This window comes from Mus musculus, chromosome 2, assembly GCF_000001635.26.
Source record: "Mus musculus strain C57BL/6J chromosome 2, GRCm38.p6 C57BL/6J".
NCBI classification, from domain to species: domain Eukaryota; kingdom Metazoa; phylum Chordata; class Mammalia; order Rodentia; family Muridae; genus Mus; species Mus musculus.
This window is the reverse complement of record NC_000068.7, coordinates 59,933,264-59,954,841: the sequence shown is the minus strand read 5'-3', so window position 1 is coordinate 59,954,841 and position 21,578 is coordinate 59,933,264. Positions and strand designations below refer to the sequence as shown.

The 21,578-nt window shown below is 39.0% G+C and overlaps 1 protein-coding gene across 49 annotated transcripts in view; it reads left to right on the top strand.

Moving 5' to 3' along the window:
* Positions 1 to 21,578, top strand: part of Baz2b (bromodomain adjacent to zinc finger domain, 2B) — a 310,551-nt gene that overhangs the window by 255,072 nt on the left and 33,901 nt on the right. For 33 of the 49 annotated variants that reach the window (XR_001783145.2, XM_017319094.2, XM_011239661.3 and 30 more), the window contains 7 exons: positions 6,545 to 6,755; positions 11,812 to 11,904; positions 12,019 to 12,080; positions 18,091 to 18,156; positions 19,562 to 19,627; positions 21,127 to 21,171; positions 21,404 to 21,436. Coding sequence is in view for 48 of the 49 variants with exons in the window: in XM_017319094.2 (XP_017174583.1) it covers positions 6,545 to 6,755; positions 11,812 to 11,904; positions 12,019 to 12,080; positions 18,091 to 18,156; positions 19,562 to 19,627; positions 21,127 to 21,171; positions 21,404 to 21,436 (576 nt within the window). In the remaining variant the exon portion in view is untranslated. The remainder of the gene's footprint in view (positions 1 to 6,544; positions 6,756 to 11,811; positions 11,905 to 12,018; positions 12,081 to 18,090; positions 18,157 to 19,561; positions 19,628 to 21,126; positions 21,172 to 21,403; positions 21,437 to 21,578) is intronic. The other 16 variants (XM_017319095.2, XM_030251841.1, XM_017319096.1 and 13 more) reach the window with 5 other exon arrangements.

Here is a 21,578-nt window from a genome sequence, read left to right as displayed (position 1 = left end):
TGGCACACACAGCAATAGGGATGATCTGAGGCGTGATTATCAATTCCCTTTGTGATAAGGGTCTGCACTGGCACAGCATCCAGCAAGACCAACACCACATTCCCAGGTTTCCTGAACGGGTCGGGCTCAGCAGCAGCCAGCAAGCACAACGCAGGAAGGAGATCTGATCAGCTAACATTTCGGAGGATATTGTTTGGCACAAGTGCACTCTTGTTACACAATAGTAGTTGTATGTGTATATATTTGTAACTTTATAGAAATTGTATAGAAGTTTGATAGCTAACCTTAGAGTAAAAACTGCATACACACACACACACACACACACACCAAAAGGAGCCTAGTATGCCATTGTGTCCCTATAATCCCTACAGTCAATGAGGAAGGAAGAAAGATTGCAGATTTGAGGCAGTCCTGATCTGTATATTGGATCTGTGTCTTAAAGCATAATAATAACAGTAAAATCCAAAACAGTGGGAAAATATAAATATATCAAAATTGATCATGGTTTTAACTGCTCATGGTAATTTCTGCTAGAAGGTAATGTTTGAAGTGATAAAATATAATTTTGTAAGAGTTCACCATTTTTATTTAGTATTCAGAAGCTTAAGTTGGTAATCATATACATATTTGACAACAGCAAACATTTGTTGAATATAGTGATTGTGTATATTACAGGATAAGCAGTGAGAGCCATTTTCAGTGTGTCGAAATTTAAGTGAAGAACCATAGTATAATAGTTATCTTTTAATCAACTAAAACAGATGCCCTCAATTCAAGAGAAGTAGGCTATAAAAGGAACGAGACCAGACAAAATTTTATTCATTAAGTGTGGTTAGCCTTGTGCTAGCCAGATTTCAAATGCTCTTAGCAGTTTCTATAAAGTTCCACCTTTTAGGGGAGCTGTCTTCCTCTAAGAAGCAGTGATGCTCTGAAGGCCAGGCCCTGCCAGCCGGCTGCCTCTGCTCAGTGTCTGGCGGTTTGGCCTCTGGGCCAAGCTTAGAAAAGATGCCAGTAGATTTGTCTTTACAGAGTTCTGTTCCGTTGCATCATAAAAACGTGTCGGTCCTTATGTTTGTCATCAGTTTTATTTTATTTCACTGGTTTTGGTTACCAAAGTAATAGAAATGTTTGTGCTGGCTCGGTTTTGGTAAGTTTGGAAGTCGTTCCTTTTATCCGCATTTACCTCTAGGAATATAGGAAGGCCTCACAGTGAGGCGTGATAGCTGTTAACAAGAGTTGCTTTGAAATGTCTGGTGATGCGCTATGATAAGGATTTGTGTAAACTGTGGTAGCTAAGAATAACTTTTTAAAAGGTTCCATATTATCCCCTGAGTAAGTTTAGAGGCTCTGGGACATTGAATGTCTACTCTAATTCAGTCTAAGAAAGAAAGAAACAAACAAAAACAGTAAAGAGCTCCCGGAGGGTATGGGGGAGGAGAGATGGACAGAAAACTAAGTAGTGATGATTCAGAAACTTTCTGATATTGTTTTTGAAGGATTCTATTTAATGGTGTAATGCCATAAGTAAAGTAAAATGTATTTCTTTCAGAGAACGGTCATTTTTAAAATCACTTTATAAACATTTATGACAAATGCCCCCAAATTTTCCCCAAAGACATTTTTTTTCTACAAAGGAAATTGTGAACATGCCTGTTGCTGTAGAAATAAAGTTGAAAGTATAAATTTGAAGAAAAAACTAATTTTGATGGAGAAACCAAATAGTCCACTAAAATACAAGTTACAAAGAAACATATTATTACCTGGTGAATATCATACCAATCTGCTGGCTGCAGCTACACTGAAAGGGCTTTTCTGGCGAAAAGTAAAAGAAGCCATTGTAATTATTTGGGCAACGCTTTACCTTAGGCACAATTATATAGTGACGATAATTATTTTAAATTAAGTGAAGAACTAAAGACTGGGAGTCAACAACAGAGTTCTAATCCAGCTCTGCTGTTAACTGCCACCCCTGTACAACCTAGTCTGGGCACATATGGACTCTGGGAACATGACCAATCAGCACGGACAGGGCGGGAGTGTGGAGATTTATGTCAGCGATTTTCCAGGTAGGATTGTAGTGACTAAGCGCACGTGTGGGGCTACGGAAGGCCATTCTGACCTTAAAGTCGCTTCTTTTCACATCCTTTCTTTATTGAACTAAACACAGAAATCATTCAGTCCTCTGAAGTTGTGGTCGCAGCAGTCATGGATGTAATCACTGGGACAGCAGAATCAACGCTGAGCCTTTCTCTGTTCGGTTTAATGGGCGGCACCTCTCTTCTCCCAGAGAAGGCTATTTTTGGTCTTGTATAGCTCTTAAATGCTACTCAAAATAGAGTGTAGCACTAATGGACTGTGTAACTAGGAGAGACCAAGGCTTCCCAGTGCCCTTCATGTCAACTACATTGAGCTAAGTGTTGCTTGGGAGGTAGAAAGCAATGGGAAACCCCAACAGAATCTTAACTTTGCTTCACATTAATTTTAGCATTTTATTTATTTTTTAAGATTTATTTATCATTATAAATAAGTACACTATAGCCTGTCTTAAAACCCATCAGAAGAGGGCGTCAGATCTCATTACGGATGGTTGTGAGCCACCATGTGGTTGCTGGGATTTGAACTCAGGATCTTCATAAGAGCAGTCAGTGCTCTTACCCGCTGAGCCATCTCACCAGCCCTAATTTTAACATTTTAATTAAATTATAAGATGTGAAACATCTTTTAAAAAGCGGGGGTTTGCTCATGTCCTATGATGACTTTTCTTAGAAGCGTAGTCCATGCAACTCAGCATCTCGTGTCACAGCAAAGCACTAATGCCGATTTGATTGCCTCACCTGAAATGGAAATCCATATCCCAGGTCTTTCACATCCCTCCCCTGCTGAATTAGACGACGGCTCAGCCCTCGAGAGCACTTGCTGTCCTTGTACAGGACCTGGGCTCAGTTCCCAGCTTCTCCATGGCAGCTCAGAGCCACAGATGACTCAGCTTGCAGGGGGTCCTTACCTTCTTCAGCCTCCGCAAGCATCAGACACGCATGCAGTACACTTATATATGCACTGGCAAACATCTAGAAACATAAGTTAAGTAAAAACAAAAAACAAACAAACAAACAAAAAAACCCTTTTTCTTTTAGGTATGACTATGAATGTCTCATGTAAGCCGTTAGAAAGTAAGAGATTCCAAAAGTGCGCTTTCAGAGGGAAGCTTTGGTTTTGGTTTTAAGTTGTTTTTAAGCTGTTGTTAAATTTACTAAAAGTTATTTAAGGATAAGTCTGGTAAATAATCTAATTGGTAAATGACCAAGAAGTCTAAATATGTGCCTTAATCTAGATTTCAACCATAGACCACAGTTCATTTCCTTCTAAGAGACAAGGATGTAAGATGATAAAGACCCCATTCATGCCACGTGTGCTGTGGTGGTACAGACCTCTAACCCTAGGAGAGACAGATGGCTGAGTTTGAAGCCAGCGTGATCTACAAAATAATTTCCAAGCCAAGCAAGCAAGATCTGCTGTGGGGGAAAAAATCCCTCATTCCATTAAAAACAACCAGCATCTCAAGTGTCCCCTTGGAAACTCAGCTGCTGGAGGGAGGGATGGGACAGCTCCACACTAGAGTCTTCATGATACAGGAGTTAACGTCACCTAAGTGATGTGGCCCTGAGTCACCCACACTTGAAGAGCCTGAGCCTCGGGAATATTTTTAATGTGCTGCTGTTCTAATGCTGTTTTCATGTGGGGCTGGAGAGATGGTTTCACAGTACAGTAGGATCACTAGTTACTCTTCCAGAGTCCCAGGATCTGATTCCTGGCACCCAAATGGTGGCTACAACCATTTTCTACCTCCAGCTCCAGGGCATCCAGACATCCTCTTATGGACTCTGCAGGTACCGTGAGTGGTGCTCATACATCAGACAAAATACCCGTATGTACATTTAACATTTTTTTCATGCTGTTTTTTGGACTGGAAAGATGACTTAGTAGGGAAGGGAACTTAGAAATCCAGGTCACGGTGGACAAAGTGAGCCGGTGTGACACACACAAACCCGGTGTGACACACAAACACGTCAATGAGTAATACATTGTTAAAACTTAGAAATGCTGTGACATTCCTTTCAGGGAGAGGATTCTGGGTGATTGACAATGTACCACACAACACAGACTTCCAGAGTCTGACTCTAAAAAGAATCCACTTTTGTCGTTTGTCCCTTACTGCATATTTCCTTTATATGTTATTCATTTTGTTCAGTCTTCTTAAATGAAATGGAGTATAAATTAATAATGCTCAGAAAAGGGATTGTAAAATAATAAATATAATCTTTGACCATCTCCATGATATCATCTCTTTTTATAAGTATCTTAAATCTTAATCACAAAAGATTATTCCTAGGAAACACTTTTTTCTTAAACCTTAAAAATTAATGGGGGACAAAAAAAGAGCATTGTCTGCTAATGCTGGGTAACCAAAGCCACCCTCTCATGTAAGCTAACTTCTTAACTATAACTTCTGACTCACAAGAGTCATGGGCCAAGTATTAAGGGTTAAATTTGATTTTCCTATAGAAACGGTTACCTAGAGCCAAGCTATAAGTTATGTTCTTACCCACAGCTATTTGGCTGTTCAATTAATTAAAGTTGAGATATAAGCCTGAGATCTCCTAACTATTCTTTTCTTGTTTTCTGAAACCCAAGAGTTGGGTGATAATATATCTAACCCAGTGTATGCAATCTCCTTAAAAAGTATTTGCTTTTTGAACTCCAAGGGCAAAAATGTAAACCATGAGTTCCAGACACGAACATACTCTCTGTTTTTTACTCAAGCAGATTTTCCCAAGTAGCTTTAAAAGTAATTTCATAAAAATTATATTTGAATAAGAAGAGGTAATCATATAATATCCTTAAATGTTGTCTTAAAACAGTTTCCTATTAATAAGATACTTTAAAGACACAATGTTTAAGACTCCTTAATATGCTTTCTTTGTGATGCCATCACAAATGTCACTTGTATTTATTTATTTTGTGATCTGTGTGATATATGTTGCTGTGGTGCCTAAAGTCGTAACTATGAAGTGACAACCTAACCTAATAATAAGTTTCCCTTGATGGTGAGCACCGCCTGCTCTAACCTAACTGTGCTGATGGCTTTCTTCTGGTGTCATATGTGGTCTGAAATGCAGTCAGTAGGTTTGTCAGTTCTGTTGACTTTATTTTAATCTTTTAGGGGAACATTTTTAACATTCAAATCACTGAAGAAAGAGTAAGTGTTCGATACTGCTTTTAGCAAGCAGATGTGGAATATACTCACTAGTTTTTTTGTCCCAAGTTTGGCTTGATATAGTCCTAAATGTTGTGATCAGTTATTCATCAACTTATGTAATTTATACTTACATATCAAAAGGTATAAGAATGTCCTTGTAAATCAGATATAAAGTCAAAAGCATGCCATGTCACAGTGTGATAGTTTGGGGTTGTTTTAGATTGAACCACAGTTTTTTTTTTTTCCTTGCTTTCTCTGTACCTGTAACCTCACTGGCTTGAGATCTGTGAGCTGCAATAGAAGAACAGTAAACAGCCAGATGCATGAGAGATTTGTGACGATCAAGGTGCACAGTGCCTTCAGTGTGCCTGGAACAAACCAGGACTTGTACTGTGAATTTCTATTTTCTACTCTTTTGCCAACTCTATTTGTAATTAACAGGTTCAGTCTTTACACTTAAATAGGGGTTTTATTCTTGATGCTTTCAAACATCAGTATATTTTACAATTTTCAGTTTTTACAATCTCAAGTTTGTCTGTTTAAATCGATTGCCTTGAAGCTTATAAATTGATATACCTTTTAAAGTCTACTTAATTTTCCTATATTATTCATTGAACTTGTCATAATTAATTTGTTGATGAGACCAAATTATTGGTTGACTCCCTATGGGCTGGGTTTCATGGGTATTTTCAAGAGAAGCTTCCCATCCAGTCTCGCCTTTAAAGCTATGGTGATTGAATCTTGATCAAATCCCGGTTTGCCTGGGGGTAGGAGCAAGATCACAAGTGACATGCGCCTCCCCTCAGGAGCCTGGTGTTGGCATCTTGTCGCTTTTTAATGCAAGGCAACCATCCAAGGGCAACTGTTAGTTCATTAACAATTACAATAGACTAATATTGTAACTTTCGCTTTTATGTATTAGCTATAATACTTATATAGGAGAAAGTAACCTTTGAGAAAAACCCATAGGGAAGTCATCAACAAATGATACTTTCAATTACCTACCAACTGTGGCAGTTCTATTTAGAAGTGATTGTTACGTTATATCTCTGTATGCTTATAAACATAGATACAAATCAATCTATACTTAATTGAGGTGTACATGATTTAAATAAGTTATACTGTAGAATATGAAAAATTGCTAATCTAAATTTAGTTTTTGAAAGTTAAATTTCATATCAGCCTTATAAATTAAAAAAAATTGATTTTAACTAGAATTTTCTATTATGTTGATATTCATTTTTGTTTTGTTTTTAATACTCACTTCTGTAATTTATTCCACAAAAGGGAATGCAGTGGTGTCTTTTGAAAGAAGAGGATGTCATTCCTCGTATCAGGGCAATGGACGGCCGAAGAGGAAGACCACCCAATCCAGATAGACCCAGAGCAAGAGAGGAATCCAGGATGAAACGCCGGAAGGGTCGCCCTCCCAATGTTGGCAGTGCAGAATTCCTAGATAACACAGATGCAAAATTACTAAGGAAACTGCAGGCTCAAGGTAGGAAGCACTCGTTGTCTGTCACTATTGGTCATATAAAAATCCAATACTCATCCTTCCAGTAGTTCTGACGTGGGAGTGGTTGACAACTGCTCTCAGAGGAAACAGAGAGCCCTGCTAATAAGTGGAGGTTTGTGAATACATACCGTTACCTGAGAGTCTTATGTTATGATTCATCCTCTCTGGTGTGCTACAGTCGCAAAGTGTGTGTTATGATCTTAAGACTTGGACAGAGGGCTGGAGAGATGGCTGGTTAAGAGCACTGACTGTCCTTCCAGATCTGGGCCCTTAGTTCAAATCCCAGTAACTACATGGTGGCTCACAACCACCCATAATGGGATCTGATGCCTTCTTCTGGTGTGTCTGAAAGCAACTACAGTAAATTCATATATGTATATATATATATATATATATATATATATATATATATATATATATATAATAATTAAAAAATAATTTAAAAAAAGACTTGGACAGAAAGGAATCAATTCGCATTTGCTTGGCACATGCCCTAAGTTTGTGGAGCCTTCCTGCCACAATAATCTCCTTATCAGCTCCCAACTTCTCGAAGTGTACCTGAGAATATATCAAAAATATGGATTTCTGAGGTAAATTTTGAGTAAGTTACTGGTAAGATACCCCAAATAGTCTGGGCATGTGTTTTTAGAATGCTCACATGGTCAGTGTATTTTACAACATCTGATAAGGGCACCAGAGAGTGTATTTATTAAGCTGTAAATTTCCCAAAGTGATCAAAATGTACTTAATATTCAGTATTACACTTCATTATCATAGAGCTGTTCCTGTAACCCAGGGAAGACTCAGACCAGCTGGGTTTGCTGCTGTGGGGTCTGAGGAGAAAGGCGAAGCCCCTTCAGGCTGCCTGAAGCTTCTCTTCTCATGTAAATGTCTTGAACACATAAATAGATACATACAAAAAGATGATGGCTTAAATTTTTAATAGTTAAAATTACTTAAATGGGGGCTGGTGAGATGGCTCAGTGGGTAAGAGCACCCGACTGCTCTTCCGAAGGTCTGGAGTTCAAATCCCAGCAACCACATGGTGGCTCACAACCATCCGTAACGAGATTTGGCACCCTCTTCTGGAGTGTCTGAAGACAGCTACAGTGTACTTACATATAATAAATAAATAAATCTTTAAAAAAAAAAAAAAATTACTTAAATGGCCAGGCAGTGGTGGTGCATGCCTTTAATCCCAGCACTTGGGAGGCAGAGGCAGGTGGATTTCTGAGTTCGAGGCCAGCCTGGTCTGCAGAGTGAGTTCCAGGACAGCCAGGGCTACACAGAGAAACCCTGTCTCGAAAAACCAAAAAAAAAAAAAAAAAAAAAAAAATTTACTTAAATGGCTATCAGAATTTTATGTCATTGCAGGAATTGTTTATTTCTATAACAATACCTAGAAAAATATACAAAATATATTTCTGTTCATTGTGAATATATCATAACTCATGGAAAAGGCTCACAAAACAATTTACTTTCAAAGGAAGCTCTCATTCTTACTCATGAGTGGATCCTCTTTCTAGAAATGTGTGCACACTTCTCAACATCCAAGCTTCAGTGTTTGGAAAAAGCCTCTTCCGATCCTAGTGACCTAATGGCACTGACATTAACCACTGCCTAGCATGTCATGTAGTAAACCTTCGTTCTTTCTCTGCTCTAACATAGTCAATGTATAAATGTTATTTTGTTTAAATTAAGGCATCATCTTCCTAATAAGAGAAAGGCAGTAATATATCAAAGGACAAACATGAGTTTAAAAATTAAAGTTTTAAAAATTTCATTTTCAATTATTATTTTCTCTCTGTGTATGTGCACACATGTGTGCATATATATGTATGGTCACATGTGTGAACAACTTGCATGAGTCAGTTTTCTCCTTCTTCCACCTGGACCTTGTGGATCAGACACAGATTGTCAGTCATGGTAGGATGTACCTTCACCCACTCAGCCAATCGATGGCCCTGAGGTTTAACAGTTTTATCCCTAAAGCCATGACACTTCTGAAGCTTGTATAATGGTAGCCTTATTGTATTAAAAAAATGAGTGCTTGAAGTTAATTGGTAGACAAATGTTAACTTTTCTTATGTTTTCATTTCTAATACATGTATTCTCATGTACATTCAAAAATAGAACATTTAAATTTGAAAAATCAGGTGTATTGTAACAAAGAAACTAATTATATTTTATTCTCCTAGATTTCAAATTGACTTTATTCCATGATTTATTTCCCTCTTGTTGTAATGGGCTTCACTTTTACCTGTGTGTGTGTGTGTGTGTGTGTGTGTGTGTGTGTGTGTGTGTGTGTGTGTATTCTCTCTCTACATGAAAACAAACATGCAGCACTTTCATTTTGTATACATGTATGTATTAAGGGTAGTGGCTGGGGTGGGGCACATTGTGAAGGTCACAGGACAAATGGCAGGAGTCGGTTCTCTCCTTTCTTTCCATGTGGGTTCACAGGATCAAATTCAGGCTGTCAGGCTTGGTGGGAACAGTCCTCATCCAGTGAGCATCTCTCTTTCCACGAGCATTCAACTATAAACAGTCACTCCATTTGGGCTAGCAGGAAAACTCAGTGGGCAACGTTACTTCCTGTGCAGGCATCGTGGTCTGCGTTCTGTCCTGGGATCCCCATGTCAAAGTAGGAGTGAAGTGTGGGTCCCCCCAAGTTGTGCTCTGACTTCTACATGCTTGCTATGGGCTGCCCACAGTCATACATCATAGACTTGTGTACAGTAATAAAAAAGTAAACAACATTGTTTAGACTTATAAATGTATGAATTGTTTTGTGCTCCTTTTTTTATAGAAATGTAAGCAACAATGAATCATTTAACGCTATCTCAAACAGTTTAAGAGAGTTATTTGAGAGAAATCTAGAAGTTTCTGTTATATATTATCATCGTACTTGGATTAAACTATTCAGAAAATTTTGATTAAAATCACAGAATAGTTGAGAATATGATAAATGCAAATTTTTAATAAATTTCCAAGTGTTGTAGAACTGCGAGAATGTTACTAGAGAAAAAAGCTTTAAATCTGACCGTGTGGATGTGACAGTGGCTTTCGGGGCATGCACGGCTTGTTAACTGACCAACACTAACACCTCAGGCTGCGTGCAGCTGAAAGTGGTACCTAGCACTGGATGCCACAGTAGTGCATATATCTTTTGAGTAAAATTATTGGATTTATTAAGATATTTTCAGAATTTATGAAACCCATGCTTCAACTTCTGTAGCTTCTTTTAGGAAACTATTTTTTAAATAATTTATTGATTTTTATTTTATGAGGATTGGTGTTTTGCCAGCATGTATGCCTGTGTGAGGGTGTCAGATTCCTCAGAACTGAAGTTGGAGACAGTTGTGAGCTGCCATGTGGGTCCTGGGAATCGAACCCAGGTCTTCTGAAAGAGTAGCCAGTGCTCTTGACCACTGAGCTGTCTCCCCAACTCCAGGAAACGGTTTTCTAATTACATGTACTTTTCAGCTTAAGACCAAGTTGAGTCTTTGGTCTACAATTCAGAAAAAACAAAGTCATTCACTTCTGGAAATATTAAAATTTCAATATTGAAATGTATTTGTCTTGCATTATTATGATACTCTTCTGCATTTCATTATCTGAGGTTGCTGTGTCTATGTGTCAGTCTAGAGGTGTTTATTTCTATGGTACTTACAATATAGACGATCTCTTGCATGACTCAGCAAGTTTCCATGCCTATGCTTTACAAATCCTGGAAAGATTGGGAGCTGGAAGTGGATTTTAGCACCAGCTGTTGTTTTATCTTCCAGTAACACCAATAGTGTCCTCCATAACGTTAAACCCCACAGGATCCACCCCCCCTGGATGGTGGGTCTTTCCGGGAGGGGAGTGAGCAGGCGCTTTGCTACCAAACTGTTCTCCTACCTGGTGTCTCTCTACCTGCCCAGCATTCTGAAGGACTGCGTCATTCATCGAGACGGACGCAGCAACAGTTTCACAGTTACTCTTTGAGAATTTGCAGATAGCTAAAGTTGTCAGTAATACCCTTTGAAATTTTTTTATTGGATATTTTCTTTATTTACATTTTAAATGTTATCCCCCTTTCCTGATTTCCCTCCCTCCTGGAAACCCCCTATTCTATCCTCTCTCCCTCTGCTTCTATGAGGGTGTCCCTCCACCCACCTACTCATTCCCACCTCCCCACCTTCAGTTCCCCTACACTGGGGCATCAGTCGAGCCTTCATGATACCAAGGACCTATCCTCCCATTGATGCTTGACAAGGCCATCCTCTGCTACATATGCAGCTGGAGCCATGTGTACTCCTTTGTTGATGGCTTAGTCCCTGGGAGCTCTGGGGGATCTGGTTGGTTGATATTATTGTTCTTTCTATAGGGTTGCAAACCCCTTCAGCTCCTTTAGTCCTTTCTCTAACTCCTCTACAATAGTGTCTGGGTTCAGTAACTGTATATGGGATGAATTCCCAGGTGGCACAGTTTCTGGGTGGCCTTTCCTTCAGTCTCTGCTCAAAACTTTGTCTCCATATTTGCTCCTGTGAGTATTTTGTTCTCCTTCTAAGAAGGACCAAAGCTCCCACGCTTTGGTCTTCCTTCTTGAGCTTCATGTGGTCTGTGAATTGTATCTTGGTTATTTGGAGCTTTTGGGTAGTATCCACTTATCAGTGAGTGTATACCATGTGTGTTCTTTTGCGATTGGGTTACCTCACTCAGGATGATATTTTCTAATTCCATCTATTTGCCTAGGAAATTCATGAGTTCATCATTTTTAATAGCTGAGTAGTACTCCATTGTGTAAATGTACCACATTTTCTGTATCCATTCCTCGGTTGAGGGACATCTGGGTTCTTTCCAGCTCCTGGCTATTATAAATAAAGCTGCTATGAACAGAGTGGAGCATGTGTCCTTATTACATGTTGGAGCATCTTCTGTGTATATACCCAGGAGAGGTATTGCTGGGTCCTCAGGTAGTACTATGCCCAATTTTCTGAGGAACCACCAAACTTATTTCCAGAGTGGTTTGAATTTTTTTTTTTTCTTCCAGAAATAGCCAGACAAGCAGCACAAATAAAACTTTTGAGAAAACTTCAGAAGCAGGAACAGGCACGGGTTGCCAAAGAAGCTAAAAAACAGCAAGGTAGGAAGGGTACTCAGGTGCATGAACCTGAAAGGTGGGAGCGGGGACTCCTGAGCGGCGGGCCCTTCCTCGTGTTCCCGGGATGACGAGGCGTACTTTGGTTCCTCTCAACAGCGATAATGGCTGCGGAAGAGAAGCGCAAACAGAAAGAACAGATGAAGATTATAAAGCAGCAGGTATGGCCGTGCGCTGGGCAGACCTCTAAACAGGTCTTCCATGGCATCTGTGTGCGCATGTGCAAGACTACGTGTGTATGTGCGTAGGTCTCACTGGCATCTCCTATGTAGTTACTGTTAGGCGTGAATGTCTGTGTTTAGAAAGTTGACACCTTCTGTTTTCTGGTTTTTTGGTTTTTTTTTTTTTTTAATTTTTTAAAAAGATTTATTTATAGCCGGGCGTGGTGGCACACACCTTTAATCCCAGCACTCAGGAAGCAGAGGCAGGCGGATTTCTGAGTTCGAGGCCAGCCTGGTCTACAGAGTGAGTTCCAGGACAGCCAGGGCTACACAGAGAAACCCTGTCATGAAAAACCAAAAAAAAAAAAAAATTACTTATATGTGAATGAATGTTTGCCTGCATGTATATATTTGTACCGTGTGTGTGCCTGGTACTCACTAAGACCAGAGAGGGCATTGGATGCTCTAGAGCTGGCATTAGAGATGGGGACGAGCCTCCAATGGATCCTGGGACCCGAACTTCTGCAAAAGCAACCAGTGTTTTTAACCGCTAAGCCATCTCTCCATGTTTTTTTTTTTTTTTAAAGGTGGGTTTTGGAATTGAAATTTATGTTCTCATGCTTGTAAGGTAACTATTACTAACTGAGCCATCTTAACCCTCTTGGTTTTATTTTTACATTTTAATTATATTTTAGGATTTTATGTACCAGTGCATTTAATTTTCATTATGCCCATCCTTCCTTCCTCCCCTCCAATTCCTCCCCTGTCTTCCCACATGTGTGTATGACATATATATATATATGACATGTGTACACACACATATATACATATATATGTGTGTATGTATATATATATGCATATATATATACATACACACATATATATGTATGTGTGTTTGTGTGTGTGTATGTATGAATAGCATGTATATGCTATCCACCCTTCTGAGTCTGACTAGTATTGTTCATATGTACATGGGTGTAGCACTGACTTTTGGGGTATGGGCCATATAGCAATGAGCTTGTCCGTGAAAAAAATTGACTCTCCCTTCTTCTAATGCCACTGGCTCCCTGTAGCTCTTAACTAAAAATAAGGCCTTGTTAGCTTTTTCCATACCCATGCTTGGATGTCAACTGCTTTGGTGTTGTAGGCAACCCTACTATGGAGTTCCTTTGATTTCCAAAAGAAACTATTTTGATGCAGCTCCCTGGTGCTCTGGCCCCCTTTCTTTTTTCTGCCACTTCTTCCCAGATGTCTCTGAGCCTTCAGTGGAGTCATTGTCTTACAGATGCAGTAGGCACTACACAGTCCCTTTTTCTGCAGTTTGACCAGTCATGCTTCCTGTAACTACCTCCATCTAATACAGAAACTTGTTTTAGAGGGTAAGAGCTACAGTTGTTGAAGGACGAGTATTTAGAAGGCAGTTGCATACTGTATCAATTTAGCAGAATGTTAACGGAGCAACCCAGCCTGGAGAGAGGAGTCCCCTGTAGCAGCAGTGGCACCAGCATCTTGAGAGTGACTAAGAGCTGTCTGGTTAAACTTAAGACCCATTCAGTAAGCGGGAACTCAGGCCTGGGAATATATATATTCCCATGTACACACACACACACACACACACACACACACACACACACACACACATATTCAAGACCCCATTGATGGAAAGGTCATAGGCCCTAGAGGAAAAGCTGCAAGAACTTCCCTCATTTATGTAAGTAACATTTATAAGTATTTTAATATTCTTGTATACTTTGAATTCAAGTTTGTATCCTGACAGATTTTCAGATTTTCTATCAGTGCAGAGAAGATACTGCTTGAACATCAAAGTTTTAATAAGGAAATTTGGCTATTTGAATCATGCACAGTATTAGCGCCAGCAGAGTATCTCAGGAGGTAAAAGTGCTTGCTGCAGAAGGTTGACCTGATTGCAACCCTTGGAAGCCACATAGTGGAAGGTGCAGGCACGGCGTGGGCCATGTGCACCCCACACCTATAACCATGCCCACACAATACATTTAGTTAATCAAAATAAGTAAATAGTGGACATACTATAGTAAAAACTACATCTATGTGTTCTGAAAGACAGCTTGCCCTCATTTCTTCTGAATGTTCTCAGAAAGTATTACCCAGAATCCTCTCTTGTATCTATGTGGTCCCCTCTTTTCTACTTTTCAAAATTAATTTTGGTAAGATGAAGTAATTTTGGAAATTGGCAGAATATTAAGTGACAAGGCATGTGAGCTATCTCCCATCTCCACCAGCTGGTGCATCACTAAAGCAGAGGAGTCAAGGAGAAAGTGTATTCTTACAGATTGTGAAAGAGCAAGTAGTTGTTGGTAGGCTAACATGGAAGCCCTTGTGTTACTATGGACGAAGCTCTAACCAAAGTGCATGGCTTGGAGTCGCTGCCTTCATCTCTGATGTTGCCTCCAGAATTAACTAAAGAAGTGTGAACCCGAGTGAGTTCCCTCGTAGAGTCGGAATTCAGACCTTAGAGTTTCCAATCAGGGAGCCCAGAGTTAAATGTGGGCTTTGCTGCTTAAGGATTTGTGACCTGCCTGGACTCTTTGAGCCCCTCATGTCTCCATTGCCTTTATTGTAAGGGAGGTAAGGGTGACTGGGGAGTGGAACAGGAAGTGGAGTGCACTGTGCCTTCCAAGGAAGTGCATATAAAATACCATAATTAAAGTGCATCTTACCATAATTTAAAATCACAAGTTATAAACTTAAATTTCTTCCTTTGTTTATTGTGACTACTAGAAGTTGTGAGGTTGACTTAAAATAAGTAAGTTAAGTAATGCATTTATTAAAGTATTATAAACCTTTATTTAGTAGTATGTGCGCTTATGGTTCATTTTAAGAATATTGCCATTTGTTATGCTTTTTGTAGCTTCTTTGATTTTATGTTGACCAAAGATATATCAATTATCTCACTACTTGAAATTCATCTTTGAGATCTTAAAGTCACGTGCCTGGGATGTAAATCTTCCCATTCTACACTGCTAATTAAAACAGCATTAGGCTTCAAAGCGCTCAGCGACAAGAATTCAATCAAATTAGTCACACACATATAGACATTTATAACACTAACCTACTCAAATTTTTTTGCTAAATAATGACCATTTTATTTTCTCTTACTGTAATTTATTTTTGAGTCTGGGTGTCTCCATGCTGCGGAGGCAGCCCTTTAACTTGTGACTCTCCTGCATCTGTCAGCAGAGTAGCTGGGATTGCAGATGTGTGCCATGTGGCCCTGAAATGATTGTTGCAAGGTAGCATTGATCTAGAATAAAGTCGAATCTTGTTCTTCTAATTCTGTGGATATTTTTGACACAAATATTGACCAAAAGAAAAAAATCACCAGAATATTTTTTCTTACTGTCTTTTTTACTATGTAATTTTTATTGAAAAAAAACTTTGCAATTTGATGCATGCATTCTAGCTATAATAAACCCCTCCCTCACTTTGTAATCTTACTCCTATCCCATATCTCAACCCTGTGCCCTCCCAGTCATTTTCCTACAGTCATGTCTTTTGTTTTTACTGCACTTTCGTTTTTGTTTTGAGTTCCCTGAGTTTAACCAGGATGTTCTGTGTGACTATGGGTTGGAAGTAGCTAGTGGAACCTGCTGCATTTCTCAGTGGTTACACAGCCGATGACAATGACTGCCTCTTTCCCTCTTGATTGCTGACCAATGCCATCTTGTATAGGCACAAGACAGGCAGCCATGGCTACTGTCAGGTCAGTTTTGCACTGACTGTGCTATGTCCAGAGGACCACGTTTTCAAACCTCCAACCCACCCCATCCCTGCCAGTGATGGAGACTGAACCCAGGGCTTTGCTGCATAAGCACCTGACTACTATGCGAGCTATGTGTCTCGCAACACAACTAAAGCCCTTAAAGCAATTTTTTTTGCAAGATTGTGGAAGCATCACGATGAAGTAGGGTGAGCATAGTCGCTGGGATGTGAGTCGAATGTGACTCTTCGTAAACTAAAGGATTTGCTGTGTTGAACTCAGTATCCTCACATCTCCAACAAGAACATAGTTTTAACTCTAAAACTCATTGATAAACCATCTCAATACTTGGGTATATACTATTCTAAGACATACATAAAACTTATAAATGATGTTAGTCTTTATGCTGTCATAGTGTTTGCATGTAAACATGTATTATAATATATATTTGGCAACTAAGGTAAAGCTTGAAACTGAATATGCTTAAGCCCCATTACTTTAGTCTAAGAGTCTCTACCTCTATTTGCACATGAGAGAGTGGGTCTGTGCTTTTCTGACTTAAGAGCACACCCCTTTAAAGCCTACGGTTGACAAGAGCAGAAAGTGTTCTCTAAGATGTTTGCCATGCCAGGAGGTGGTGCACGTGCACTCATGCCCATTGCTGGAGGCAGAGGCAAACAGTTCAAGGCCAGCACAGTGAGTTCTTGGATAGACAGAGTCACACAGAGAAACCCTATGTCAAAAAGTAAACAAACAAAAAAAATCAGCTTCAAACACAAGTAAATAATTCAAATAAAGATTTTGCAGTCTGTTACCAAAAAAGGATAAACCCATCTATAAATGCTATAACATGATTTTGTAATAAATTAATACACATTTGCACTTTAAGAAATTACTTACATGAGATAACCAGCATGAACAATACCTGAATTGGGCTATATTTTTATAATTTGACAGTCATTTATATTTTGGTAATAATTAATATTTTTGACTTTAAAAATTACCCCCAAAGCTGGGTGTTGGTGGGGCACACCTTTAATCCCAGCACTCAAGGGCAGAGGCAGCAATAGCAGCACAGTCAATAGAGTGTGGCGAGTCTTCTGAACTAGACCATTGACTCCTCAGATCTCATGACTGCATTATACACCTCTGTATGGGCTCAGTCATATGAGGAGAGAGAGAAGAAATTCCCAGTAAAGCACCGCTTCAGACTGTACATCTGGAAACTGAAAGAGAAACAGCAATGTTTTATATACCATATATGTTTTCGATATGGAACTTCTAGAACAAATCTAATTTGAAGTAGGAAATGTCAGGGGTTTTGTTGTTAGGTATTTATTTCCATTCATGGTAATTTGAAACTTCCAGAAAGATCATTTTTAAATAAAAATTTCTAACTGTCATTATAGCATATGAGGGTAATTTTTTTTTCTTTTGGTTTTTTTGAGACAGAGTTTTCTGTGTAGACCAGGCTGGCCCCAAACTCACAGAAATCCTTCTGCCTCTGCCCTTGAGTGCTGGGGTTAAAGATGTGCGCCACCAATACCCAGCTGTGGGGGTAATTTTTAAAGTCAAAAATAGTAATTCTCACCAAAACTTAAAGGACTGTCAAATTATAAAATATAACTACCATTTTAGGTATTGTAATGCTGCTTATCCACATAAGTAATTTCTTGGTGTGCAAATTTGAATTAATTCATTATAAAGTCATGTTATATCAGTTATAGATGAGTTTATTCTTATGGTTGAAAGCATTGTTCATATCATTTTGTCAACATGTTAAGTGAATTTCAGAATTGGAGATTATTTTTAACAATGGCTATATATATATCATTTTAAAGCATTCTTTAAATTAATAGCAAGCTGACAAAGGCATGTATATGAATGATTTCATAGAAATACTATTATTTGTACAAGTTCAGTAAGTGGTAGTAACTTATCAGTAGCTTTATGTATTTTTCTTTATTTTCTATATATTTCTGTTTTATTTGTAATTTCAATTATTTGTAAGTACTATCTGAATATATAATAAATGTAGTTAGCTTTGTTTTATCTTCTCTTTATTCATCTAACATTTACAGCTTACAATTATGAGAATCTCTACACTCATATGAATTTACAACATGAAATATTAGTTGTCTTCACAGATAACTGAATCTTGGATTCAGTAGCATTTGCTAATTTGTTATTCATGTCTTAAGTTATCTGATTCCAGTTAAAACTTATTACTTTAATATTTATTCATCTCGAATTTTCATCATTTTTTTACAGGAAAAAATTAAGAGAATACAGCAAATCAGAATGGAGAAAGAACTGAGAGCTCAGCAGATTCTCGAGGTAGAATTCTTAATATAATTCAGATGATACTCAGAGGCCCGGAGGGCGTGAAATGTGTGGGCTTCCCCATCAGTTCAAATGAATGTGACCACTAAAAAGTCTCTGCAGAAAGGGGTGGGCGGGTTGGGCTCCGAAGCTGCTCAGTACGTTCATCCATCACCTGCTGGAATGCCAGAAATACCGCGCACAGCAGAGAGGAGGGAGGAGGAGGGGAGGGGAGACCTGCGTGGTTGCAGTTCATGGCAGTCAGTCAGGAAACCCTTTAGGGCATAGATACTTTCTTTTGATTTAGAAACAAATGTTTATAAAAGTATAGTTTTAAGTGCAGGAAGCCTATCACTATCAGGGCTCCTAGGGTTCCCCACTTCCCTGCAAGCTGACTAGAAAGCAGTTGGAGGAAATTCAGAAAAAGAGGGCTTAACATGAACAGATCTCCAAACAGGTCTAGCAAATGTCTGCTTAGCAGTTTTCAACAGGCCCCCCCATCCCCAAGTGTCTCTGGGTCCCAATCTGAGGTAGTAATCAGTGCTAAAACCATTGCCCCATCAAGGAAAAGGCAGATTATGTTTCCTGGCCTGTATTCAAACCCGCATAGGTCTTGAAATTATTGCCTTCAAATATTGTGAAAATAGCCCTTCATATTTTAATATTTGAAGTCTTTCACCTTCAGCTGTCCCTGAATGCTGCTTTATGGCCCACTGTGTGGCCTGCTGCCTGCAGACCTAAGCTTCCAGTGTGGTAGTCCTTTCTCCTAGGAATGCACACACGCTCCTTCATGCAGTTCATTTTACAACTCTCAAATTTAAAACATTTGTTTCTTAAAACAAATGAACAACAACTAGCAGATAGTTAGAAATTCTTAGATGGCATATGACTTTAGTGGGGAATAGCGTGATGCCTGCTGGCTGTTAGAGTACAAGTGCTGAATCAAAACCCAGTGTACAAAGCTCGTTACTGCATTTCAGTTCGTGTTTATAGCCAAATAATGGTTTTCTTTATTTAAAACATCAAGTATGAACGGAAATTTCAAAAAGTAGATGTGTATTTTAAAGCGAGCTACTAATTTATTTTGAGGTTCTATTATCCATTAGTAACATTTCTTTCTAAATTTTTTCAAAAAGTAATTTTTTAAACATTCCCACAAATGCAGCAAATGACAGTCAGTTTTCTTAAGTGCCAAGTTAATATGTTATTTTAGATGTTTGTCAGTTTGTAGAAGAAAACTTGTTGTCTCGTGATTTCTAAGGGTGCTTATATATATTTTGCCATTAATCGGAGACTGTGCTGTGAGGTGGGGGTATTTGTCATTGTCTGCACATGTGTTAGTTACATAACCGTTTTGTACCTGGTGAGGCATGTCTTAGCGGTGCTGTTGCATGACTTGAGACCTGTTTTGCATGCACAGGCTAAAAAGAAAAAGAAGGAAGAAGCGGCAAATGCCAAATTATTGGAGGCCGAGAAACGAACCAAGGTTAGTGTAGCTGAGAATCAAGAGTTTTTATTTTTAGAAATAAAAACTTCATTTGCATAACACCAATCATGAGAAAATCGTTTTCTCAAAACTACTATTGAAAAATGTATGTAAATGTGTGCTCTTATTTGTATGTATATTTTTGTATGGTTTTATTTCTTAATGTAGGTTTTATGTGAAGTTTTGATATTTGTAAGTGGAAGACATCAATCAGAAATGCAAAGTACTGCATGGCTCCTGGTTTAAGTTTTGCTTGATAAGAGTGATCTCCCAAACTAGTGGCTTGTCATTTGTGTTCATACCGTGCCCCAAATCCGACTGTCCCTCATAACTGTGTTCATGTGCGGTGTTCTATTTGTGAAAAATAAAGGCATAATTTAGGTATTGTGATGCTTGCCTGTAATGCTGACAGTCAGGAGGCTGGCTAAGGAGGCTCAGACTCCCAGTGCAGTACCCTAGCAAGACCCTGTCTATAAATATACAAGCAAATAAAGAAACAGGGAAACCCAGACAGAGACAAAGCTGTTAACTGTCACTGCCTAATAGCAGTCAGTCCGTTATATTACTGTACTATATTTGGGGGTGATTTGATTGATTCCCTGCCCCGTTCCCTCCCTGCTCAACTCCTAACACTCCTAAAACTGAGTGTTTATCGGGGCAGCTGAGCTGGCTAGTGCTGTAGGCTCCAGTGCAGTATTATCCGGGAGAGCCAAGGCAGGGTTCTGCTGTTAGCTCATTTGTTTTTGTTTGGAGACACCATAGGTTTGTGCTTGGGATGAAGCAGAACCTACCCAGCTAAGCAAAGCTGTCCTCCTACGCTCTACCCTAACTCTAGTTAGGATAACTCTATGATTATTTGAACATAAACTCCCTTACTTTGTTCTCTAGAATAAAGAATATTCTTGATTCTTTTGTACTCCTTTATATTTATTTACCCTTGATATTAAATTCACCTAGATTTTATTTTATTTTACAAAAGTCAATAGGTAACAATCTTATAGAATTGTTTTGCATTGTGGCCCCCCACACACACACTCCCTCATCCCCTTGGGGTTATACTGTGAACTGGTGGATACACACACGCACATGCATGTGTGCACACACATGCATCCATACTTAAGAGTAGGGGAGGGCTTTAGTAAGCTAATTTTAAGGCTTGAATCATATTTTATTAAGTAACTTAAACGTATGATTTTTATATGTTATGTTTGACAACCTGTTCACTCAGTCCAGCGATGTTGCTGTGGAAGTTTATTGTCCAGTAATTGACCTTTCAGTTGAGGTATCTCCTGCAAATGTCCTTGCTACAGATCACTCCATGCACTTAGTGGTAGGAAACAAATGGGGAGAGCCATCGCCAGTTAAGAGTGAATGGTCAGCTTTTTCTGTAGCTAAAGCTCTGAGGAGGCTAAAAATGTACCAGAAAGTGAAATTTTTATTATTAAGTGTGTTCCCAATCTCTCCTAAAAACCATATATCAAAAGTTTCTTATTTTTAAGGAGAAAGAACTGAGAAGACAGCAGGCTGTCCTTCTGAAACACCAGGTCTGTATGCACACAGCCACACTGCTGTGGACAGCACTTCATTACTTTGCTTAACTATTTGGCAGGGGGGGGCTCTTCAAAAAATATACTCTTTAATAATAATTCTGCTTAAGTTTTCCCTTTGTCTTACAGTTTATTGCCTTGCTTTGGTATTGGTGTCTTTGGGGGGTTAAATTGGTTTTATGACTCTGTGATTTCTGTTCCATAATGTTGTGCCAACTCTTTCTCCCAGGAGTTGGAGAGGCATAGACTAGATATGGTATGGGTATGTTTATTTCTGTACATCTAACACCGCATTGTGATTTGGTTGTGATATGGTTGTCATAGCAATGCATAAAGTGTAGCACTGGCTGCTGTCATTACATACTGCTGCATGGCTTTACAGCACAGTGCATTGCATACATCTG